The 24,378-nt window shown below is 46.8% G+C and overlaps 3 protein-coding genes across 7 annotated transcripts in view; 2 read left to right on the forward strand and 1 right to left on the reverse strand.

Moving 5' to 3' along the window:
- ZNF3 (zinc finger protein 3) overlaps window positions 1-24,378 on the reverse strand; it is a 527,297-nt gene that overhangs the window by 46,499 nt on the left and 456,420 nt on the right. The gene's annotated exons all lie outside the window — the stretch shown is intronic.
- Window positions 836-22,351, forward strand: TMEM225B (transmembrane protein 225B). 5 transcript variants are annotated; one of them, XM_068968878.1, is made up of 7 exons: window positions 13,457-13,479; window positions 14,289-14,316; window positions 14,688-14,765; window positions 16,847-17,057; window positions 17,347-17,493; window positions 18,167-18,304; window positions 22,044-22,351. In XM_068968878.1, the coding sequence occupies exons 3-7, from the start codon at window positions 14,754-14,756 to the stop codon at window positions 22,214-22,216; spliced, it is 681 nt and encodes a 226-aa protein (XP_068824979.1). In that variant the 5' UTR covers window positions 13,457-13,479; window positions 14,289-14,316; window positions 14,688-14,753; the 3' UTR covers window positions 22,217-22,351. The 5 variants fall into 5 exon arrangements, with proteins under 5 accessions (XP_068824976.1, XP_068824980.1, XP_068824977.1 ...); XM_068968875.1 differs by lacking the exons at window positions 14,289-14,316; window positions 14,688-14,765 and adding an exon at window positions 836-981 and having other exon boundaries at window positions 13,353-13,479; XM_068968876.1 differs by lacking the exons at window positions 14,289-14,316; window positions 14,688-14,765 and adding an exon at window positions 7,782-7,956 and having other exon boundaries at window positions 13,353-13,479.
- Window positions 875-7,770, forward strand: LOC138076621 (zinc finger protein 135-like). The gene is made up of 2 exons (XM_068968871.1): window positions 875-981; window positions 6,827-7,770. Exons 1-2 carry the CDS (start codon window positions 906-908, stop codon window positions 7,768-7,770), a joined length of 1,020 nt encoding a protein of 339 aa, XP_068824972.1. The 5' UTR covers window positions 875-905.

Below are 24,378 nucleotides of genomic sequence, written 5' to 3' on the forward strand. Positions count from 1 at the left end.
TTCCTGCTTCAGCATATGAGATAATACCTCTGCAAACCAGTATTTCAGGTGCAGTAGGCGTTTGGATCTTGACCCTGTATCTAAGGCTTTTCTTCCTCTTTCACCCGTTTGGTGTGTTCCTCCTCTTCCTGTGCTCCAGGCAAAACAGGAAGGCTGTGTTGAAGCCACAACGGGCTGGACGGAGGGAGTAGATAACCGGTCTAGGCCCGCAGGGTCATCGTGGCCTGTGATCTGAAAGAAGGGGTGTGGTGATGGGGAGCAGAGCGGAGGAGGGTGCACACGGGAATGAGAAAGAAGAAACAACCAATTTAGGTCCTGTCCACCTAGGCAATGAGGGTAACAGAGAAATCTCTTCCATCCTTCAATCTCTCCTCGGGAAGGAGGACAAAAGCCTAAGGAAGCACTCACACGACGCCTCTGAGCCCAACCCCGCAGGGGGCCCTTAGGGAACTCGCGATCGAGATTAGACCTCCGAGTTGCCTAGATGGCCCCGGAAGTTCGCGCCGAGGAACCCGCGTTTCCGGTCTCCCTGGAGGCCGTGGTGGCGGACGCTGCCGCTCTCGGCCAGCTGAGGGCGTGAGTGTTCGGGCGGGCCGGGCCGGGCCGGCTGTCCGCGGGGCGGCGGAAGAGGGTCGGGCCGGGGGGACCCCAGTGGGACCGGGGTGGGGCGTGCTGCCGGCCGGGCGCTCCCCGCGTCGGGGCCCAGCCTGCCTGCTGGGAGGACAGGGCTCCTCCGACCGACCCCCGGCGGGGAGCCTCTTGGGAAGCGGCACCTACTGTTTCCCGTACGTCTGTCTCCTCTCGCTCTCTGTCCTGAAGTGGCTGCCCCGCCCCTGTGTCGGGTGTTGAAGACTTTTTAGAGAAGACCTTGGCCTTGGAGCGGCACGGGGGTTTGGACCCAGTCTATGGAGAAACCGCCCGAGCAGATGTCCCTGGATTCCCCGTGTCCATCCCCCGAGCAGGAGCCTCGAAAGACCAAGGGTGAGGAGCTGACCTAGCTGCTTTCTTTTTCTAAAGTTTGTCCTTTCCATTGAGGCCTCAGATCAGATGGACGTGCTTAACCGTGCACTTGGAATTACCCCGGTACGAGACACTGATTTTTTTTTTTTTTTTTTTTTACCTAAAGCTCTGTTACATGTAAATGAAGCCCATCACTAAGATTTCCTCTCTTACTGTGGAGCAGACCTGCAGCAGCACTGTCCATGGCACTAAGTCTTTCGGATCTGTCATTCCCGCACCTGTTAACTTGCTTGGCCTTTGAGAGGCTAAGTAAACTGTTGTGTGAATAAGTGAATGAACCCAGCCAAGTGTGTCCTATATCCCAAGTATCAGGAAAAGACTGGGCTTCTCTTGGCAAGCTGTCTTTCATCATTAGAAAAGATACGTTTTCCACCCAGGATATAAACTTCAAGAGGGTGCCCTGCCTGTGGAGTACAGTAGACAGGCCAGCCACCTGCTGACGGAAAATGAGATTAAACTGTAGACATCAGCATTTAAATTTCAATCTGCTAACCCCCCATTATCTGGTGTGTGTGTGTGTGTGTGTGTGTGTGTGTGTGTAGTGCGCGCATGTGCATGCTGTCATGTCTGACTCTTTGTGACCTCATGGACTAGCCTGCTAGGCTCCTGTCCATGGAATTTTCCTGGCAAGAGTACTGGAATGGGTTGCCATTTCCTTCTCCAGGGGATCTTCCTGACCCAGGGATCAAACCCAGGTTTCTTGTGTCTCTTGCTTTGGCAGGCAGGTTCTTTACCAACTGTGCCACTGGGAAACTGTACCTGGGAAGCTGTATCTTGGCCTTTGAGAAAAAGTGGATTGGATTATTTAATTGAGGGACAAGGGTTTGGATAATCCACATCAAGGATTTTGAGAAGGGTTATGTTTGGAAGACTATTTTACATGTTTTGCCTCTAATTCTGTTTTAGGCTAATTTTTAACTCAAGTGTTTATTGAATTGTTATTATAAGGTACTGAGACTAAGTTGGAAGAAAACCTAACCCCTGTACCAGCTTAGAGTTGAGTTGGAATAGTTATCTATGAGAAATTACGGGATAATAAACAGTGTGGAAGTTCACAAGAGGAGAGCCTTGTCAACTGGATATTGGCCCTGGAGGCCTTAGAAAGTCATATGTTTGGCCTTGAAAGAATTTAGAGTAAGAAAGGAATCAGGTTTTAGGTCAGAAGGGATAGGCTCTTAACACAGGCTCCTCATTGGTCACCTTTCTAAGGCCAAGTGCCTTATTTACCGTCCTAAAATACTCATTTATTTATATTAGTTCACAGTGCCTCCTGTATACAGTCTATTCTCTATAACCTGGCATTGGGGTCCTGGCATTCAGGGTCCCCTGCAGCGTGATCTGAACCCAGCTTTAAACGTTGTCTCCGTGTTTCCCCACACAGGCTCAGCCAGACTGGTGTGTCTGCACAAGGAGATGCCAAAAACACTCTGCTTTACCTGCTATTGTGCCTTTGTGTCCTTTTTCTGCGTCACTGTGGCCTACATCCTCTACCTCCCAAACCACACACATCCCAGTGTCTCATGCATGACACCTTAGTGCAGGGCAGGCTCCTCCCTCAAGCTCCTGAAACAGACAGGTGGCTGCCAGGAAGGAAACACACACATGCTAGAGACATTTACATGGAAGCCTGTAGGACTTGGTGGTTGACTTGGCAGTAGAGGTGTAATCACCTTTGTTCCCTTTGCTCTGCTGCTGCTACTGCTAAGTCGCTTCAATTGTGTCCAGCTCTGTGCGACCCCATAGACAGCAGCCCATCAGGCTCCACCATCCCTGGGATTCTCCAGGCAAGAACACTGGAGTGGGTTGCCATTTCCTTCTCCAATGCATGAAAGTGAAAGGTGAAAGTGAAGTCGTTCAGTCGTGTCCGACCCTTTGCTCTAATACCTCTAAAAAAAAACCTTCACCACTTGCTGTTATCTTTGTAACTGCCATTCACTTAGCTCAGGGCACCGCTTTTACTCCATCAAAACTGATTATATCCAGGTTGCCAGTAGCTTAACGAATGAATCCATTGGACACTTTTTTTCCTTCAGCCCTAATTTTTTTTGACCCCTTAGTATTTTTATTGACATGATTGCTCTTCTTTGAAACTCCTGTTCTTTGGTATAGGAAGCACCATTTTCTCCTGATTCTGCCTCTTGCCTTCTCAGGGTCTTTCCTACTCCTGTTTGTCCACCTGTTTCTTTCTTGTTTTGGGTCACATCTTGCAGCTTGTGGGATCTTAGTTCCCTGACCAGGGATTGAATCTGGGCCCTTGGCAGTGAAACCACCTGTAGTGGATGGAGGTAGAAAGTCGAATGGAGAAGGAATTGTGTGGGGGAGATAAATGTTCAGGGAACAGTTCAGAGTAATTGGAGCACAGAGTAGACTGATGAAGGATGACTGTAAAGGCAGAACGGTGTAAGATCGTGGAAGATGGACACCAGGCCAAAGAGTTTAGATTTTGTTTGGCAGAAATTGAAGCACATAAACTTTGCTTAACAGGAGGCTAGCAGATGAGCTTGCAGATCAAGGAAGAGATTCTGGTCTGTTTAGTGTGAGAGGTGATTAGAATCTGACTTGAGCATATTAGCAATGATAATAGGAAGGCAGGGGCAAAAAATCAAGAAGTATGTCATAGAAGCAACAGTATTTGTTTACTGAGTGAATGTGGAGCAGAGAAGAGAGTCACTGGTCACTGTTGCCTCCTCCCGTTTTTTTTTTTTTTGAAAAATGTTAAAGCTACAGGAGAAGTGAAGAATATTATACCAAGTACTTACACACTGGAAGTGTATGTGCCAGTTAGGGACAAGTTGATCTCAAGAGACTGGTATGACAGCTGCCACTTGGAAATCTCGTTTTTAACTATTGGAGATGCTGTAGCTGGTTGACGAATACTGCCCATCTCAGGAGATGGTAACACCATCCCTCCAGCTATTCAATCCAGAGGGAAACTCCTGTTTCTTTCATATCCGTATCCATCAGTCAGGAATCCCATCCATGTGACTGTCAGCATTTCTCTCCAGAGTCCAAGTACTTCTTACTGCCGCCTCTGCCACCATCTTGGTTCATGTCACCATCGTCTCTCACCTGGATTGTTGCTGCAGCCTGGTTGGTTGTCCTGTCTCTACATGTGCCTCCCCATGGTCTCTCTTCAGCATGGCAGCCAGCACGATCCTGTTGAAGTGTCTGATTTTGTCCTCCTCTGGTCAGAACCCTTCGGTGGCTTCCCACCTCGCTCAGTGAAAACCCTCTTACAAACCTGTGGCCACAGTGGTCTGTGTTCTCTAATCCTCTTTTATGTCTCTGACCTCATTTCTCACTCCTGTGTCTCTTGCTCATTCTGTTCCAGTCACACTTGCCTTCATGAATACCCGGTGCCTTTGCAGTTGCTGTTTCTTCTATTTGTGATCCTCTTTCTCAGAAATCCTTATCTCCTTCAAGTCTTTGCTTAAATGCTGTTTTCTTAGTCTTCCTTTGATCATGGTATTTAAAATTGCATCTCCTTTGCCCACTCTCCCAGGCACTCTAATCCTTGTTCCTTGGTTTTTTGTTTTTATAGCATCTTTATAATCTTTTAACAGTATGTAATTTACATAGTTTGTTGTCCATCTCCTTTAGTAAAATGGAAGAGGATTTTTTTGTTTTGCTTATTGACAGATCTCAGAGTCTGGAACTGTACCTGGCATGTTGTTGGTGCTCAATAAAATGTTCTGAGTGACTGTTATGTGACTTGAGGAATATTTCAAGGATCACCTTCAGCTTCATGGAGGAGGTGATGTTGAACAGGGCTTGAGAGCAGTGAGGTCGACATTCTCAAACGTTGGACGTGGGCCAAGTAAAAGGCACCTTGTCTAAAATGTCACAGCCATCACATGTTGTGACGAGAATGGTTCAACAGATAGTAAAGAGGCTTCGTGTGGGGAGATCAGAATGAGGCTGGAAAAACAGGCAGAGGCCAGATCAGGAAGATGGAGAAGAAACCTAAGTCTCTCTCTGTTTCCTCGGAGCTTGCAGTCTAACAGGTAAGTAAACACATGTGCAAGGTGACGTACAAACAGTAAACCAGCAATCCACTCCCACCTGTTAGAATAACTGTTATCAAAAAGACAAGAAATAACAAGTGTTGATGAGGATGTGGTGAAAAGGGAACCCTCCTGTACTGTTGGTGGGAATGTAAATTGGTGTAGCCATTATGGAAAATGGTATGGAGGTTTCTCATAAAATTAAATATAGAACTACCATATGATCCAGTGATTCTACTTCTGGGTATTTATTCAGAGGAAATGAAATCATTACCATGAAAAGATATCTGCACCCCCAAGTTCATTGCAGCATTATTTACAGTAGCCAAGACATGGAACAACCTAAGTGTCTGTCAGTGGACGAATGGATGAAAACGTGCTTTCTCTTTATACACAGTGGAACATTATCCAGCCATAAGAAAGATGGAAATAATGCCCTTGTAACATCATGGATGGACCTGGAGGGCATTATGCTAAGTGAAATAAGTCAGAGAAGGACATTACCTCACTTGTGTGTGGAATCTGAAAAATCCAAACTCATGCATACAGAGAACACGTTGGTGTTGCCAAAAGTGGGGTGTGGGGAGTGGGAGAACTGGATGAAGGGCATCAAAAGTACAAACTTACAGCTATAAGGTAAGTAAGTCCCAGGAAGCTAAGGTATAACATGGTGACTACAGTTAGTAATACCATGTTGTGTATTTGAGAGTTGCTTATAGAGTAGATCTTAAAAGTTCCCATCATGCACGCAAAAAATTTTAAAACCAATATCCCAATGGAATGTATAGAAGAGGACATATCTGGAGGTGGAGAACAAATATAAATACGGTTCTCTGATAGCAGATAATTACTAAATTCCTTAAAGACAATGACCATTCCCTACTAAAATCTGGGCTGCGTGTGTTTTACTTTGATTGCTGATGGAAATGATACTACATTGGATATTCCTCAGCACCTCCTTCTTCCAGGAAGACTACTCTAAGCAGAGGGCCTTCTTTCTGTAACATAATACACTTCAATAAGTCATATTTAATAAGTAAAACTTAAGAGGAGAAATGTATTATAGTAAACAGATTTTTTCCATTGTCTCCTTTAGATACAACTAGATACTAGGGCACAGAGTTGGTTCTTGTTGGTTCTCTTAGAAATATATATGAAAGAGATATGGAATAGAGCTGAAATAGATAATGGAAATACTTCTTGCTATCCCATGCTTCATATTTTAAGCATTTCCTCCTATTCTCCCCCTCTCTTTATCAAATCCTCTCAGTTGGCACCATTTCTAACAAGGTTCCTCTAAGGTCTGATTATGTTGCGTTTGTGAGTGAGCATGTGAGTGTTTGTCTATGGAGACAGACAGCAGGAATGAGGAAGGTGCTGGCCTCTGGTTATGGGGAGTATTTCCTGTTACTATGGTGACAATCCACGTGGCCAGGATACCATGTGGACAGAACCTTTGCGTGAAGTTCTCTTTGATTTATCTGCTCAGTCCCTGCCTCTCTCCATTCAGAACCCCCAGCATCACCCTTCCTGTGTTCTGAAAATCTCACTTTCCTCAAACTCCGTTTTCCTATTCTGCTAATTCCAGTGTACTTGTCTAATTAGGTACTTCATATATAAATCCTCACTTTGGTTTACTTACCACTTTCTCCAAATCTGCTCAGCTTGTGTCCATTTTCCCCCTGTATTTCAAGGCCATTTTTCATACTTTTTTGAACCAAATACCCTGGAATACTTTAATCATTCTGTTTCCCACCAGGAGTTTTTACTGTTACATATACCTTTTTTGTATTTTCTGTCAGATGGTGAGACCTGGACTGAGGATCAATTAATTATAAAGCAGAAAACTCTTGAAGTAGGGACACGACTACATGAAGGAGATGAATGTGAACAAAACAAACATGAGGGACCCTATGAATATGGACGAAACTTCAGTAATATGTCAGACTTCATCCGGCAGTCATATGTTCTTATTGAAGAGAAATCTCAAATGTGCAATGTTTGTGGGAAATTATTCAGGCGGAATGCATACCTTATTCAGCATAAGAAAATCCATACACAAGAGAAGCCTTACAAGTGTCGTGAATGTGGAAAAGCCTTTGGCCATAGTTCAAATCTGTCTCAGCATCAAAGAATTCATACTGAGGAGAAACGCTATGAATGTGATGAGTGTGGGAGGGCCTTCCGGCGCAGCTCACACCTCATCCAGCATCAGGTCACCCACACAGGAGAGATGCCTTACCTGTGTAACGAGTGTGGAAAAGCCTTTGGCCGGAGTTCAAGTCTCCTCCGACATCAGAGAATCCACTCTAGGGAGAAACCCTATGAATGTACCGAATGTGGGAAGGCCTTCAGCCAGAGCTCACATCTAACAGAACATCAGCGAGTTCACACCAAAGAGAGACCCTACAAGTGCAGTGACTGTGGGAAAGCTTACAGTCGGAACTCACACCTTGTTGAACATCAGAGGGTCCATACAGGAGAGACTCCTTATGGCTGTAATGAGTGTGGGAAATCTTTCAGTAGGAGTTCACTCTTTTTCAAACATCACAGAATTCACACTGGAGAAAGACCGTATGAGTGCAGTGAATGTGGGAAGGCCTTTAGTTGCAACTCCTACCTCATTCAGCACCAGAAGACTCACAGTGGAGTAAAATCTTCCAAACATAAAGAATGTGGGAAATCCTTCAAGCACAGTTCATACCTTATTCATCACCTGGGAACCCATACAAGAGAGAAACCTTAAATGAAGTGAAGGTGGTAAAGCCTTTGGTCAGAGTTCGGCTCCAACGTCAGAGAACTTGCACTGGGGAGGAAACCTTTGTCTGTAGAGAATGTAGACTGTCTTCAGTCATAGTTCACCTCTTATTAAGACCTGAGAATCCACACAGTTGAAAAATCTTTTATGCATTCAGTGCATGAGAACCTTTAGGTAGAGTTCCCGCCTTACTCACCATTGGTCAGTTCATGTTGGGGGAATGGTGGGTATGGGGAGAGCCTTGCGGTTTGTCGGAAAGGGGCGTGAAAGGGGTAGAGTGACGCCATAGTGGGGGTGACTGAAATGGAACCTTTAATTTGCACTACTTTTTATTTGATCTTGAGGATCTACATCAGAGGGAGATTCTATGGTTTGTTTTTCAAATCTCTACAGTCATCCTCTGAAAACAGGATGAGTTAGGTCCACTCCAGGGAAGAACACATCAGGGGGGTTCAGACTCATGGATCAGGAAAACAGCAGGATGACCTTTGAAACCAGTAGTTTCCTTCTACCTCACCTGTCCTGTTGGTTGTCACTGTACATGGAAGTGGCTCTTGGGTTTTCTAGGGCCACCATTTTTGTTCCTCAGTATCCTGCAGACTACTGAATCTCTTTGTTTTATATGTTATAGAAGCTTTAAATAAATGGGCCAGTTTTCTAAGCCAAATAATTTCTCAGTATCCCATGTCATGGGCTTTGCTATGTGTAGAATCCAGTAGACTGAACTGCATGTGTCAGGCTTCCCCTTTCTTCTGTTTTTCAGTCTGTCTGGGCTCTAAGGGAGATTCTTGGGAGAGTTAGCGAGCAGAAGAGAGGCAGCAGTGATTTTGTAGCTCACATGTGATATTGTTGTTGATCTGTTGACTCAGCTCACTGGGGCTGGGCCTGAAACTAGTCTGCCTTCCCCTGGATTCTTCTTCGCCTTTATTGGGCCGTGTGTGTGTGTGTGTGTGTGTGTGTGTGTGTCTCATCATGGTTTTCCTTCTCTGATTGAATTCTAGTCATACACATGCTTTGCTCTCATACCCTTAAATTTTTCTTTCACCAGTTGCTGTTATCTTTGTAACTGTCATTCACTTAGCACAGGGCACTGCTTCTGCTCCATCGAAGCTGATTATATCCAGGTTGCCAGTGGCTTAGCTAGTGAATCCATTGGACGCTTTTCTTTAGCCCTAAGTTTTTTGACCCAGGTTAGATGGAAGGAGTGGTGGGAGGGACCTTTGCACTGGGAGTGGAACCAGCTATTGGGTGGGGCCCCTATGAGCCTGCTTATTGATAGGTTCTGGTTGTGTTATATGCAGTAAAACTTCAATTTGGGTAACTTGGGTTTTCCCTTTAGAGCATGGGACCAGGGAAGCATAGAACCCAGGGGAGTCAGAACTCTAAAGGTTCTAGCTCCAGCTCACAGGCTCTCCACCGACTTTTCCAGCAGACAGTTCCCTCCTCCCTTGTCTGTCCCCTCTACTCTAGACCTGGGAGAACACGAAAATGCTTCCTGAGGAGACGACACTTAAATACACCTCCTAAATTTCTGATACTTATATACACTTTCTCAATTTCTGATCGTGGGAGGGGCTGGGTTGGCAGTCCCAAGCCATACCTTGAATACAGCCTTGGGCCCCCCGCAGAGAGGCATTTCCTGTGCTGTGGTTGAAGAGGTAAAAAGAGTCTTCGGGCAAAGGGAGATAGGAGGAGGAGGAAGACAAATTTCTGCAGTGGCACCCAGAAGTGACTGCTTTCATCCCCACAAAAGCCCATCACAGCCCTCAGGTTGAAATCAACAAGACCCTTCTCATCCCAGCTCTGCCCACTGACTTCTCCAGCCCTCTGTGGCCACCCCTTCTGCCAGACATTCTGAAATTCATTGGGACTCAGTATTTTTCAAATGTAGGTTAAGAGCCACTCGGGCGGGGGTGGGGCCACAAAATTAACTTACTGTAATGAGTTGCGACCAGCAAAGGGTAAAAAGAACAAAGGCAGAACTAGAATTGACTAGAAAACATCCATCATAAAGGTAAGTCAGACTTTTGTCCTGTTTGTGCACAATGGTGCATATATACAAAGTACAACATACAATAGTTCTTGCTGGAGAGCAGGTAAAAACCTTTGCACATTGCAATCCCTGTTTGGGCATAAGATTCTGTCTAGAAGGGCATGTCTTCCCTTGGACTGAATTGTTCTCACTCTGCATTTCCCACAGCTTGCTCTACTTCTTTGTGCACTGATCACACTTTTAAAAAATGATTTATCTGTTTGTGCTAGTTGCAAGCTTGGTGAGGGCAGGGACTGTGTGCACCTCACCTGAAATCTGTCACTAGAGAAGGCACTTGTGTTGAGTGGCTGAATGATAAACCCAGGTCCAGGTTCTGGCTGTGTGTGTTCTCAGACAAGGTCTCTGTTTTTTCTGACTTTTTATCTGATTTACATACAGAAAACGTGAAAGAGTAGACTAATGAACACCCTATATATCCTCCACTTAAACAGTATTACCATTTTTCCATATTTGCTTTCTATTTATGTGCCTTTTTCCCCCTGAATCATTTGAAAGTAAGCTTCACCCTGAGTATTAGGTTGGCCACAAGTTTGTTCAAATTTTCCTGTAACAGTAAAATCTGAACGAACTTTGTGGCCAACCCAATACTATGGCATGCTTTTTCTAAGTGATCATTCTTGTACGTAATCACAAGACTATTAACATACCTAAGAAAGAATTAAATTCCATAATACCATCTAAAATGTAGTCTGTATTTAGATTTTCCTTGGTTGTCCCAAGAATGTGTTTTATAGCTAGCTTATTTCAAATCAGAAAAAAAAAAAAATCAAGAGTCACATTACATTTGGCTTTATATCTCTTTAGATTCTTTTAATCTAGAAGAGTCCCACCTTTTTTTTTAATGACTGACTTCTGGAGGAGTCAAGAACAGTTATTTTTTATAACTTTCCATGAAATTGATTTCCTTGTTTCCGTGAGGTGGCGTTTAGCTTCCTCCTTATCCCCTGTATTTTCTCTCAACTGGATTGAGGTCTAGAGGCCTGATGATCTACTTCTGGCAAGAGCACCTCTCAGGTGATGCCTCCTTCATACTGCTGTCACCTCAAGAGGCACGTGACATGAGATTATTCTACCCCAAGTAATACTGTTTGTTTACTGGCTTAAGGGAGTGACCGCCAGATCTCTTCTGTATAAAGATACGTGTTTCTTTTGCAATTAGTATTTGTGAGGAGGATAAGCTCTAGCACCATGTGAAGAATCTATTCCTCCACAGCCTAATGTTTTTAGTAATCGCCCATGATTTTTTAGCAACCATTCATGTGATAGTTTGGACATGTTCTTAACCAGGGGCTCAGTTTTTCCATCTGTGAGTGAGTGAAGTCTCTCAGTTGTGTCCGACTCTTTGCGACCCTGTGGACTGTAGCCTACCAGGCTCCTCCGTCCATGGGATTCTCCAGGCAAGAATACTGGAGTTTGTTGTCATTTCCTTCTCCAGGGGATCTTCCTGACCCAGGGATTGAACCCAGGTCTCCCGCATTGCAGGCAGATGCTTTACCCTCTGAGCCATCAGGGAAGCCCAGGTAGCCTGGGCATAATCATACCAGTGATTTGGATTTGCTGTATAATGACATTTAAAAGTGTGACAGGGTGCGTATGAAGATGCTGTTACAGTCTGCCATAATTTCTCTGTTCTTCTGAGAACACCATCCCTCTTTCTTTATAGAACGTTCTTTGGCTGCTCCAGATAAGTGGTCTGATATGATCTCTAGTGGCCTTGGCCTGCAACTGCTTGGAGCGAGGCTTCGGTTCCCAGCCAGAGATTGCGGTAGTACCAGATCCTAGCCACTAGACCAGTGATCAGTGACAAGGGCCCTGACCCTTTGGTTTTGCAGAAAAGAATTCCCACAAAGACAGAAAATAGTGAAACAAAGTATTAAAGGGGGGAAAAATACAGTACGTGTTGATAGACTCAGGGAGAGAGAGAGAGTCATTGAGTGGCCCCTCTTGTGGCAGTTTGAATTACTTTTATGGGGCATTTCTTCTGGTTTTCCTTTGGCCAATCATTTTGATTTGCCTGGTCCATATTTGGTACATCTCAGGATCCTCTTGTGTGTGCACACGCATCTCTTAGCCAAGATGGATTTTACTGAAAAGGCATATGGGTAGGGAACATCCCTTGGCATCACTTCCCTGTGGCCTCCAAGGATCCTTTTCTGTGCATGCGTGGTCGGGGAGATCTTCTGACTGCAAGAAAAGAAATGTGTCATCTGAGCAGGGCCCAGCTTCCTCCCTTACATATCCTGCTATTCTTGTCTTGGAGTTTCTGTTTATTAGGAATGAGTCACTAATCGCTTTACCCTGGGGGTCTCATCTGCCTCCTTCCTCAAAACCTTCAGCTTCTTTGATGATTCTGCTTGGCCTCTGTGGGGCACAGCTGACGCATCTTTTTCAGTGGAGTAGAATGAGCTTGTGACCAGAGCTGAGCCAGTCAGAATCCCTGGGGAACTGGGAACCAAGTAGGGGTGGGTATAGGGTGAAGAAAACATTCTTTTTCCTGAGGGTGAGTAAAAGTAAGGCTGTGAGTCTGGAAGTTGACTATTTCCCCTGCCACCTGGAGAAGGATAACCTCTGGGATGGAGGGATCAAAAGCCATCTCTGAGAGCAGGGCAGAGAGGTCTCCCTGGCCTGGCTCCAGGCCTTCCCAACTGTACTCTGCCTTGCCCCACCTAAGTCAAGAAAGACCTGTCTTGCCTGAGGCCTTACAAATTGGGGTCTGAACCTTATGACAGGTAGAATACTGATTATACAATGAGCCTTTCACATGATGTATATTAGTCGATTCAGTCATACCTGACTGCAACCCCATGGACTGTAGCCCGCCAGGATCATCTGTCCATGGGGTTCCCCAGACAAGAATACTGGAGTGCCATTTCCTTCTCCAAGGGATCTTCCCCACCCAAGGATCAAACCTGGGTCTCCTGCTTTGCAGGCAGATTCTTTACCATATGAACCACCAGGGAAGCCCTCTTTCACATGATAGATAATCACCTCTCACATGTTAGGTGATTCAATAAATTAATGGTTCATCAGCTCTCATCCTTTCCTGTTGTCTTTGAATATGTTCCTGCTAGTGGAGAGGTGTGTGGAGGTGCCAGACATGGTCCTGGTTCTTAAAAATCTTATAAGTTATAAATGCCTCTCCTTGGTGAGCTTAGTCTCAAAGGACGGGGAGCTGGTGACTCACCCAGCTCCAAATGTGGCCCCTCTTGCCACACAAACCAGCCCCCCAGCTCAACCACCTGGGCTAGGAGCTAAAGTGCCTCTCTTGGAAGAGCCTAAGTTTAAAACCAGCCCGCCTTGGGAGAGGTGTAGACAGCCATTTTAGCGGAGGGCAGAGGACTGTGCCGGCCAGGGAGGGTTTGGGGGTGGGGGTGTGCCTGAGCGCATGCGCAGGGCAAGGGTGAGGGAAAGACTGGGAATGGGGGGATGGGGGGTGAGCGCGAGGTCCGCAGCGCACCTCCCAGGCCCTCCCAGCCAGCCTGCTGGAGAAGTCACTATGATCATGCCTTTTTCACAGATGAGGAAACTGATGCCCAGGAAGAAGAAATAACTTCCCCAAGGGCACCCTGCTGGTGATGGCAGAGCTGGCATTCGAATCCGGTGGACTTCAGGGTGCACCCACCCCCAGCCCATTCTGCGTACCGGTGAGCAAGGCCTGGACCGTAACCGCCCGAGAGGCCAGTTTCCCCCAGCCATAGGGCCCCGAGGGCTCCGGCTCGATGGGCTCCGTGGGGAGACTGAGCATCCCCTCGCTGGCCTGAGGCGGGTGGGGAGCAAAGGAGGGTCTTGACCACTGGCCAAAGGGCTGTGCCAGCAGCTTGGGCGGGTGTAGGGACTGGAGACCGGCGGGGAGGGGCGAGTGGAGGTGGAGCCTCTGGTTGGGAGGGGGAGGGTGTGAAGGAGGCCCCCCAGGCCAAATATTACCCTTCTGTTGGGAGCCGTGGGGCTGGATCTGGGGCCCAATGGCCAGGTCAGGACCCATCTATGGGTCTGGATAATGTCACTAGGGCTTTGGGGCCACTAAGGACCGAGGAGGGTCGTCAGTGGGAAGGAACCCCTCACCCAGCCTAAGTCACTTTCAGTCCAAGTGACCTCAAATTACTGGCTGGTGGGACAAGTGGAGAGTGAGGCTCCCGGGGGCCCAGACAGTTCCCTTCCTGGTTCCAGCCCGGGATACACTTATCTGGGCTGCGCTGCACCTGGGCCGGTGACAGGGCTGCTCCAGCGCTGGGCGCCGGAGCGCAGGGAGACAGACTCTGCCAGCGGGACCAAGGCGCGGTGGGCACGCAGCTCTTCCAGTCATTGGCCCTTTTCAAAATAATTGAAACGTCAGTGAGAGTAGATGATAGTAAGTTCATTTTGTTTTGAATGTTCTTGGCAAAGTAAAAGTTGGCAACCCTCTCCCCTCTCATTCTGTTTCCCTCTCCTCTACTTTTGGGAATCCCAAACCCAGCTGCTGGCTAGTGGTGACTGGTGAAGAGGTGAGGAGATGGGGTGGCCGTTCAGGGTTGTGGTCCCTGTGTCCACTCTGACTGACTGTGGCATCCTGGACCAGTCTGTTCTCCTTTCCAGATGTTTCTTCATCAGTACAAAAGGATCTGCAAATCCCCCTTTATAGTAACTTGTCCGTGGTCCTTTGAGTCTGGCTTATGTCCCTGGTGCCCAGTTGTCCAGAGCCAGCACTGAGGGCGCCTCCATGCAGAGGCTGGCTTATCCCTGGAGAAAGGCCCGGAGGGTCCTCCTCTCTGGAGAGCAGCTGGGGAGGGCCAGGGGCTAGCTCAGAGTCACCTCAGGCGAGGAGGGGAAAGCACTGTACTGCCTGACAAGTTTATGTGTCTCTTCTCCCCAGTAGTTACCCAGAGCTTGAGAGTTCCTGTCTTTTTTCATCCTTGATTCTCCCCATTGGCCTAGGCTGGGCATGGGGCGCCCAGTAAGTACGCAGTTCGTTTTTGTGGAGTGAATGGATAAAGACTGGTGGCTGGGAGAGTCCAGAGAGTAGAGGTTTGCAGAAGATGTGGGATTTAAAAGGCTTAAAGGGGAAGAGACCTGCCCTCAGGGAAGAAACCCAGACTGGAGATGCTTGGGGTGACTGTGGTGTTCCAGGAATGGAGAGAGTCATGGCGGGTGTGGGGGCAGGAGGGTGGGTGCTTTAGAGACTTTATGAAAGAAAACTTGAGAAGGTGAGGATGGTTGATGAGGTGAAAGTGTGGGAGAAACAGAGAAGGCAGCATGAACTCCAGACTAGAGTGTGGGTGATGGAGCAGGTGATTGAAATGGGGGGGACACTGAGGTCAGTTTAGACAAGTTGAGGTGCAGAGGGGTGGGGGTTGGGGACAGGAAGGGACTCAGAGCATCAATTGAAAATGTCCAGGGTACTCCATTCCCTGCAGAGGACGGGATCAAGATGCGGCCATGACTCCTAGTTGGAGAGCTTTAGAGCCAGGACTCAACTCGCTCTGGTCCAGTGACTTCATCCGCTTAGAGTGAAGGAAACCAAGGCCCTGAAGTTGGGGTGATTCATCAGTACTGCCCGGAGGGTGGAGAGATCTCAAAAGGGTAGCTTTGCAGAGAAGGCAGGATAAATTTTTTAGGTGGGAAGAAGAAAAATTGGGGAACAACAGAAAGAGGAGAGAGCGCTTTAGAAATTTCCCAAGCGCTCTGACAGCCGTCAAAGAGGAGCAGTTGTTAACTCTTCTATAAGCAGTGGATTTCCTCTGCCTTCCGGCTGGTTCTTCTGTTGTGATCAGATGATCTCGGGGGCTGAGAGGAAAGGGAAGCCCCTCACTTGCTGTGTGCAGCTTGGAAGCTTGGCGCTGCCAGGCACAGTCTGCTGAGGCAGCAGAAACAAGGGCTGTTGTCTCGGGGTGCCCCCATCTCCCTTGTCCTGTCCCTCTGACCTCCGGATGCCACCTTCCTGCACTGCCACATGGCTGTGGTCATCGGGGGCCATCTGGATAGGGCCCACCCTCGCTGCTGCACCCAGGCTTCCAACGACCCTCCTCTCCTCCTCCTCCTTGGCCCTCTCCACCTCATTCCTCAGGGCTGCCAGGCTTGGTGAAGGCAGAGAGGAGGCTGACTAGGTGAATCCTTAATCAACCACCTGGGCCCTAAGCACTGTGTGTGACGCTTTGTTTGCAGCGTGTTACTTGGTCCACCCAAGAACCTCAATGGGCAAGTGTTATCTCCTCTCTTTTCCAAATGGGGAACCCAAGGTCCTGAGAGTTTTAGTGAGTTCCCCGAGGTTACCCAGCCAGCAAGTGGTAAAACTGGGACACAGTCACGGCTTCCAGAGCCAGTTCCAGCCAGTGTTTACCTTCCATATCACAGGTGTTCCTTCTAGGAAGACATCCTTGATGACAGCTGGTGGTGATGGAGGAGTTATGTGGGATCCTTAACTGAGGGGCTCAACCTCCAGGCCTAGAGGGAGCCTAGGGCTTCAGGAGGGTCTCTGAAACTCTAAAACTATTTTTAAAAGTTTCTGTGTGCGTATTTTCTGCTCATTTTTCAGCAGAGGACCAGGTGGACCCCTGTCCATCTAAACCCCAGGTCCTGAGGCAAGAGGGCCAGTCCCTAAGTAAAGGCACTCCAGGCCCTGGTTTTAATATCTGCTTGGTCCTCATTCTGAAATCTCCAAGGGCGGACAGTAGCTAACAGCTGACTGGAGAGGCTCTGTGGCCAGTTGTGGGCGGGGGGTGAGGGGGTGAGGGTGGGGTGGGGTGGGGCGGGGGGCTCTTAAAACAGAACTGAAAAGTTAGAACTTTAGAGCTGGGAGAGGTGGAAGTTTTACCAAGGTGGAAATGGAGGCTCAAAGAAGGGACCCCACACACTCAAGATTACCCAGTGAGTTAGTGAGAGAAAAGGTTTTCTGTGTTGGTTAGGCCAGCTGAAGAGGTATGGAAGGTTAATCAAAGCAAAGCAAACATTTCCTGAGCCCCACGTCTGCTGACATGTCCGCGGGCACCATCTCCATCACCTGGTGCAGCGTGGGGCTCCCTCACTGTTCCTCCCCAGGTGATGCTGACGATAGAGGACAGAGATGTGAAGGGCTTCACCTGGGCCATAGCCCCTGCCTTGACTTCTCTGGGCTACCTGCTTATCCTGCTGGTCTCCATCTTCCCCTTCTGGGTGCGGCTGGTGAACGAGGAATCCCAGGAAGTGTTCTTCAGTGGCCTATTTGAGAACTGCTTCCATATCAAGTGCTGGAAGCCTCGACCCTTATCCAGTATGGAGGGCTGAAGGCGGGGATCGGGGAGAGGGAAGCGGGGCCAGCTTGGGGTTTGGGGGGTGACAGAGGACTGGTGGGGGCAGATAGAACAGAATTGAACATGCCTGAAAGGACATTTTCTCTCAGTCTCTGGGGGTTAGATGAAAATAGGCAGCTGTGCGCTCTACCCATGGGCGGTCGGCACTTTGGCCCCAGGCCACGCTTGGGGACCCGAGGCTGGCCGGGCTCCACCCTCTGGGCTGAGTGCCGGGGCCCAGCCCGCTCTCCCTCCTGCCCTCCCCTGCAGTTTACGTCATCCTCAGCCGAGTCTCCCTGCTGTCCGCTGTTGTCTTGTCTTTCCTCACCACTTTCATCATGGTGTCCTTTGCATCCCAGCTCTTTCCGAGGACCCGGAAGCACAATTTTGTGTCAGCCTTCATCAGTTTCCTCACAGGTGGGGAGCAGCAGGTGGGCCCCAGCCTTGGGGAGGGTCTCTGAGGTCAGGAGAGGGACTTTCTAGGGCCCCTCTCCTCTGTTTCCATCTCTGTGAAGTTGCCTAGGGCACAGCCGTCCCCTTCTTGGGGCTCCTCCTAACTGCACTTCCAGAGGGCACAGCCCTCGTCACCTTGGCTTGGCAACATCTCTCTGGGGGTCTTTCCCATCATCTGTATCCTAGCAGCTGTCCTGGGACCTAGTACAGAGTTCTAATATAATTGAAATATAGACTATAAACCAAATACAAATGTTTCTTGGATGAATGAATGGAAGAGACCATCTCTGCCCTCTAGAACCTTTTAATTTTAATAGGCTGACCCAGGCCCTGCCCTGGGAAGCTCCCATCAGATGGAGGAGGTGGAACGCTCACAGTGGGAGTGTCATGCCTGGGGCCCATCTGGAGTCAGCCCAAGGCACAGGCACAGAGGGTACCCAGGAAAGGGGTTTCTGAGAGGCAAGGCACACGGGCTTTGCAAAGAGTTAGAAAGGAGGGTGAGACAGCTGTGTGGGGTGGAGGCTGTTGGTTCTGAAAGCGGAAGGGGCCCGGGCAGGAGAAAGGAGCCTCACGCAGGTGCTGGAAGGCTGGAGCAGGGGCAGGAGGAGACCAAGGGGGCCTGCCTGTGATCCCGCAGGGGCTTGCGCCTCCCTGGCCTTGTTGCTGCACGCCCTGGAGATCCAGAGTCTGCGGATGAAGCCCAGCCCCCCACAGTTCTCCATACAGTGGCCTTACTACGTCCTGGGCTTCAGTATCCTTCTGTTCATGGTGGCTGGTGAGTGATTTGGGCCTGGTGCCCTCTCCCCGCGCTCTGTCTGGATTCAGGAGCTATGGGTGCCCTAGAGCTGTGCTGCTCAAAACCCTAGTCACATGTGGCTGTTGCTGCTGTTTAGTCACTCAGTCATGTCCGACTCTTTGCGACCCCATGGACCGTAGCCCACCAGGCTCCTCTGTCCATGGGTTTTGCCAGACAAGGATACTGGCGCGGGTTGCCATTTCCTTTGCCAGATCTTCCCCACCTAGGAATCGAACCTGGGTCTCCTGCATTGCAGGCAAGTTCTTTACCAGGGAAGCCCCCACATGTGCCTATGTAACTTTAATTAATTAACGTGAAATAAAGTTAGAAACTGAGTTCCTTGGTCACACTAGCTACACCTCACATATTCAAAAACCACATTGTTATGTGCTCAGTGGCTTCCACATTGGGCAATGCGGATGCAGAAGGTTCTGCTGGACGGCACTGCTCTAGGGCCTGCCTCAACTCTGTCCTCCACCCTCACCCTCCCCATTCCCGTCTTCCTTGACTTTAGAGCCAAACTTGCACATTTCATGTGCTCCCTTACACCATCCTGGTTCCTAAGGCTTTCTACCCCTATCTCTCTAGCTTGAAATCTGTGATCTTATTCCTCATTTGAATCCCTTTTTCTTTACTTGCCATCATCATCTAAGTTCTTCATCCCATCTGATCCTAATTGTCCCTACTCCTCATCCTCTTCCCACAATATTAACCTGACCCACGATCATAACCTATTTAGACTCAATTTTATTATACATTGAATATATAACAAAGGGTATATCTGTAAGATATAAGTAATTATAAACTGTACACCCATATTTCCACCATATATTTAAGAACTAGCCATATTTTGTCAAATCCATTGTTTAGAAGTTGCTGCTGCTGCTGCTGCTGCTAAGCTGCTTCAGTCGTGTCTGACTCTGTGTGACCCCACAGACGGCAGCCCACCAGGCTCTCCGTCCCTGGGATTCTCCAGGCAAGAACACTGGAGTGGGTTGCCATTTCCTTCTCCAATGCATAAAAGTGAAAAGTGAAAGTGAAGTCACTCAGTCATGTCCGACTCTTAGCAACCCCATGGAGTGCAGCCTACCAGGCTCCTCTGTCCATGGGATTTTCCAGGCAAGAGTACTGGAGTGGATACACCCTTATTTTATGTACCACTGAGAAAGAAAAGACTGATGCCAAATATAATTCTAAGGTGCTCATAGCTTGTAGGGCACATCTTTATTTCAAGATGTTAAAATGTGGAAAAAATGGGCTTGTTAAAATTAATGAAATATGTTAGAATATTAAGTATCTTTGAAGTTCCCCACTCCCCCCCCCCCCACCTTGTGGCTCTTCCTTCTCTCACCTTCTTCTCTATCCTGAGGAATCAATAATTCTGAAATTCATGCCAGTTATGTTTACTACATGGTTATATATCCTTAAACAGTGTATTATTTAGTTTTGCATACTTTGATATGTTGTATGAGTATTATGATACTCTATTTTTTCTTTTGGAATTTGCTATGTTTGATCAAGTAGGTAAAATCTCGAGATTCCTCCATATTAATATGAGGAACTAAGCTTCATTTATTTTTACTACCTTGAGTATTTAATTGTGTAACTAAGCTTTCCAGTAGAAGGAGCATGGTATTTTTCTATGGGAGAATTTTTAAGTTAATGATTCAGTTTCTTTAATGATTACATGACTATTCAGGTATTTTATTCTTGAGTCAGTTTTGCCAAGTTATATATTTCTTTATACATTTTATCTAAGTTTTAAATTTTACTGACAAAAATATTTTAAAAATTTTGTTCTGCATCTGTAGTGTGCTTTTTCATACCTGATTTTTCCATTTTTTCATTACTAAGTTTGTCAAGGGTTTATCAGTTGTTTTAGTTTTTTTCAAAGAATCAGCTTTTTAGCTTTCTTAAAACAAACCTTGTTTGTTTTCTACATAATTGCTTTTTGCCTCTTATTTTGAACTTCCCTCCCCACTACTTAATTTTTTTGTGTGTTTATTCTTCTGTCCCTTTGTCAACTTTCTAAATCGGGATCTAAGCTCATGAATTATTTCTTCTTTTCTAAGTAGACATTTAAAGCGTTAATCCCCATCTAAGAATTGCATCTTTATTTATAGCTCTCATTTTGATGTGTAATATTTTTTGTTGTTCAACTTCAAATATTTTCTTGTTCCCCTTATTACTTCTTTCATCCATGCATTATTTTAACGTATACAATTTGGTGCATGAACTGAAGCTGAGCAGTGGTATTTCTAGAACATTTTTTATCTCCTCCCTAATATCTTTTTTTTTTCTCTTTTTGTCTTTTGTGGAACCCCAGGAAGATTTCTGTTAGACCTTAATACTCTGTCCTGCATGTCTGTCAGTTTCTCTTTCATATTTTCTGTCTTTGTCTTTCTGGGCTGCATTCTGAATAATGTATCTAGCTACATCTTCAGTTTCATCCATTCACTTTTTAGCTGTGTCTGATCTATTTAACCTAGCCTTTAAATTTTTATTTCAATTAATCTATGTTATAACTAGACGTTGTATTTTCCTGTAAATCTCATTTTATACTTTTTCCTTATGTTTTAAATCTGTTCTCTAAATATATTTTTATTATACATGTTAAACATACTTATTTTATATTCTGTGTCTTATAAGTTTTAAAGTTGAATTACTTGCCCCTGTTTCTACAAGCTCTTGCTTGTGGTGCCTTGTTCCTTCCTGTGTTCTGTGGGTTTTGACTGTGAACTCATTTTCCTTGAAATTTTTTTTTTGGAAGATCTTTGAGGCTTGTATTTAAAGTGTTTCCTTAAAAAAGGATTTACATTTGCTTCTGCCTGGTGCCTGGGTGCACAACGACTACCCTAGGATCCCAGTCAAAAAACTTAGGTGCTACGAGTCCAGCTGCAGATCCGCATACTAACTAGCCTGTGCTTGTGAATTCTGAGTCCATGAAGGCAACTTTGAAGTTCCGGTTTCATGTGGCTGACTCTTACTAGATCCCCTCATTGCACACAGGACCTGGGCTTTCCTTTTATATTCTGTGTCCTGAATGGCCAACTGAATGGAAACTCAGGGTCACCTGGGTTGAATAGATGTCTCCAAGGTGAAGACTAATTGTGTGTTTGCTTAACCCTCTAGATTCCTGAAATCATTATGGTTTTGGCTTTGGTTTTCAGTCTTACTCTGATGCCAGCTTGATGATATATTTATAAATAGGTTTTTGAAGAAATATTTAGAAGTTTTGTTTAGTGGGAGAGTATCTTGTTGACTGTAGAGCTGAAAATAGAGGTTGTGTTTTATCTCAGTCTTAGCCATAATGCAGCATTTCTTATCCAGTCAGGATATCTCCATTTGTTCCTTAATATTCACTCTCCCTTCCTTCCAGTAAGATTCAAAACTTACTGAGAATTTTGAATGGGTTGGGCATGAATAGGCCTGGACTTTGTGTTTGACCTTCCTCTCTGAAACCTGGTTTTCTTACCTATTAATGGTTAGACAATTGCCCAGATGACTTCCAGCACTGGCCATGGTTCCTTGAGTTTATCCATCTATTTGTATGCTTTGTCCGTCAATGTACTGTTTTGCCTTCTGTTTCTGTAAAACTCTAAATTGGAGGGCAGGTGCAGACCAGAGGAATCAGGTCAGAGGAGGGAATTTCCAACCTCCGGGGCACTGAGCTTGATACACTTTCTCTCTTCTGATTCAAACTTTTGCTGTGACCCAGGTACCATCTGCCTCATCCAAGAAATAGCCTGCCCTAGATGCCATTTGTTGCCCATTTCCCAGAGTACTGAGGACACCCAAGAGATCTCGTACCTGGAAAACCTGGATAGTCTGGGAGGAGAACTGAGCTCCACGCAGAAGGAGACGCTGCTGAAGGAAGAAACCATTATCTAGACCCAGACAGTCTGTGCCCTGCCCTTCGCCAAGCGGTGTGAGTGCACACGTGCCAGTGTGGGCGGCTCTTCAGTCTCCACCAGTCTCTGCCGCTTCTGATGAGGCTCTTGAGCATCAAGTCAACCCCTCCCTTCCCCCTACTCACAGTGCTTCTATCCTGCGTGCGTTTGATATTTGTTAAACATTTTTCGAATTCTTCCTGAGCTTTCTGAGTGATTTTTTTGGACAAGTGTTTTCAATAAAAAGAGGACTACTGTCTGTTAATCCATACCTCCGAAAACAGACAAGAGAATTCCCTGGCGGCCCAGTGGTTAAAACTCTACTCTTCCACTGCAAGGGTCACGGGTTCCAGCCCTCGTCGGGGAACTAAGATCTTGAGTGCTATTTGGTATGGCCGAAAAACAAACAGAACACCAGCTTGCAGCCTAGAGGGCAAGAGGGGAGGGAGGAGTATCAGGAAAAGACCAAATGATATGAGGTTTTGTAAAATAAAAACTGAACAGAGTATAACCACAGCAGGAGGTGTTTGAGATAGTGACATTAAAAAGGGTTCCCAGACGAAAACTGTGACTCAGTACAGGGAACTTTTCTCATGGCTGTGTTGGAGGGAAGGGCTGGGAGTGGTAATAGGTGGAAGCTTCCCCAACACTGAGCTCCCAGGTCTGGGAGTCTGAGCCTAACAAGTCTATGCCTTGGGAAATAATAGCCAGGTTAGCCAATCCACACATGGGCACTGAACCTCTCAATAGAGCCAGAGGCCTCTTGCAGGCACCTCTAAAGTTGCCCCTTAATAGTCTGGAGGTGCTTTCATACTGGGGAGCACTCTGCTCCCAGCTAGGCTGGTTATAGCTGGGGAGAACACATGCTTTGGCCTTCCTAGATGGTGCTAATGGTAAAGAATCCATCCCTGGGTCAGGACTATCCCTAGGAGGAGGAAATGGCAACACATTCCAGTATTCTTGCCTGGAGAACTCCATGGACAGAGAAGCCTGGAGGGCTACAGTCCATGGGATCACAAAAAGTCCGACAGGACTGAGCAACTAACACTTTCACTGGCTTCTCATTGCCTCCAGGTCATCCATCACTCTAAGTACTTAGCTCAGCCACCTGCTCTAGTGGTTGTGAGGGTTTGGGGAAGCCACCAACACCCACCACTCGCTGGGTTCCTCATCATGCTCCTTGTGTTGTGGTCACCTGACCTCACTTTTGGGTCCACCCAGGAAATCTCAGAAACTTGTGTGCAGCTCAGGAAGCAACAGTTAGTACTGGACATGGAACAACAGACTGATTCCAAATAGGAAAAGGAGTACGTCAAGGCTGTATATTGTCATCATGCTTATTTAACTTATATGCAGAGTACATCATGAGAAACGCTGGGCTGGAAGAAGCACAAGCTGGAATCAAGATTGCCGGGAGAAATATCAATAACCTCAGATATGCAGATGACACCACTCTTATGGCAGAAAGTGAAGAAGAGCTAAAGAGCCTCTTGGTGAAAGTGAAAGAGGAGAGTGAAAGTTTGGCTTAAAGCTCAACATTCAGAAAACTAAGATCATGGCATCTGGTCCCATCACTTCATAGCAAATAGATGGGGAAACAGTGGAAACAGTGGCTGATTTTATATTTGGGCGCTCCAAAATCACTGCAGATGGTGATTGCAGCCATGAAATTTAAAAAAGCTTATTCCTTGGAAGGAAAGTTATGACCAACCTAGACAGCATATTAAAAAGCAGAGACATTACTTTGCCAATAAAGGTCTGTCTAGTCAAGGCTATGGTTTTTCCAGTAGTCATGTATGGATGTGAGAGTTGGACTATAAAGAAAGCTGAGCGCTGAAGAATTGATGCTTTTGAACTGTGGTGTTGGAGAAGACTCTTGAGAGTCCCTTGAACTGCAAGGAGATCCATCCAGTCTATCCTAAAGGAGATCAGTCCTTTGTGTTCACTGGAAGGACTGATGTAGAAGCTGAAACTCCAATACTTTGTCCACCTGATGCGAAGAGCTGACTCATTGGAAAAGACCCTGATGCTGGGAAAGATTGAGGGCAGGAGGAGAAGGGGACGACAGAGGATGAGATGGTTGAATGGCATCACCGACTCAGTGGACATGAGTTTGGGTAAACTCCGGGAGTTGGTGATGGACAGGGAGGCCTGGCGTGCTGC

The sequence above is a fragment of the Capricornis sumatraensis genome, chromosome 3, assembly GCF_032405125.1.
Source record: "Capricornis sumatraensis isolate serow.1 chromosome 3, serow.2, whole genome shotgun sequence".
Lineage (NCBI taxonomy): Eukaryota > Metazoa > Chordata > Mammalia > Artiodactyla > Bovidae > Capricornis > Capricornis sumatraensis.

Excerpts from the sequence above, each read along its gene's own strand:
- LOC138076621 (XM_068968871.1), top strand. The coding sequence starts at position 906 with ATGGAGAAACCGCCCGAGCAGATGTCCCTGGATTCCCCGTGTCCATCC. Across the intron at positions 982-6,826 it reads GGAGCCTCGAAAGACCAAGG|ATGGTGAGACCTGGACTGAG; the intron begins GTGAGGAGCTGA and ends ATTTTCTGTCAG.
- TMEM225B (XM_068968875.1), top strand. The coding sequence starts at position 13,411 with ATGGCAGAGCTGGCATTCGAATCCGGTGGACTTCAGGGTGCACCCACC. Across the intron at positions 17,494-18,166 it reads CTTCATCAGTTTCCTCACAG|GGGCTTGCGCCTCCCTGGCC; the intron begins GTGGGGAGCAGC and ends GTGATCCCGCAG. Across the intron at positions 18,305-22,043 it reads CCTTCTGTTCATGGTGGCTG|GTACCATCTGCCTCATCCAA; the intron begins GTGAGTGATTTG and ends GCTGTGACCCAG.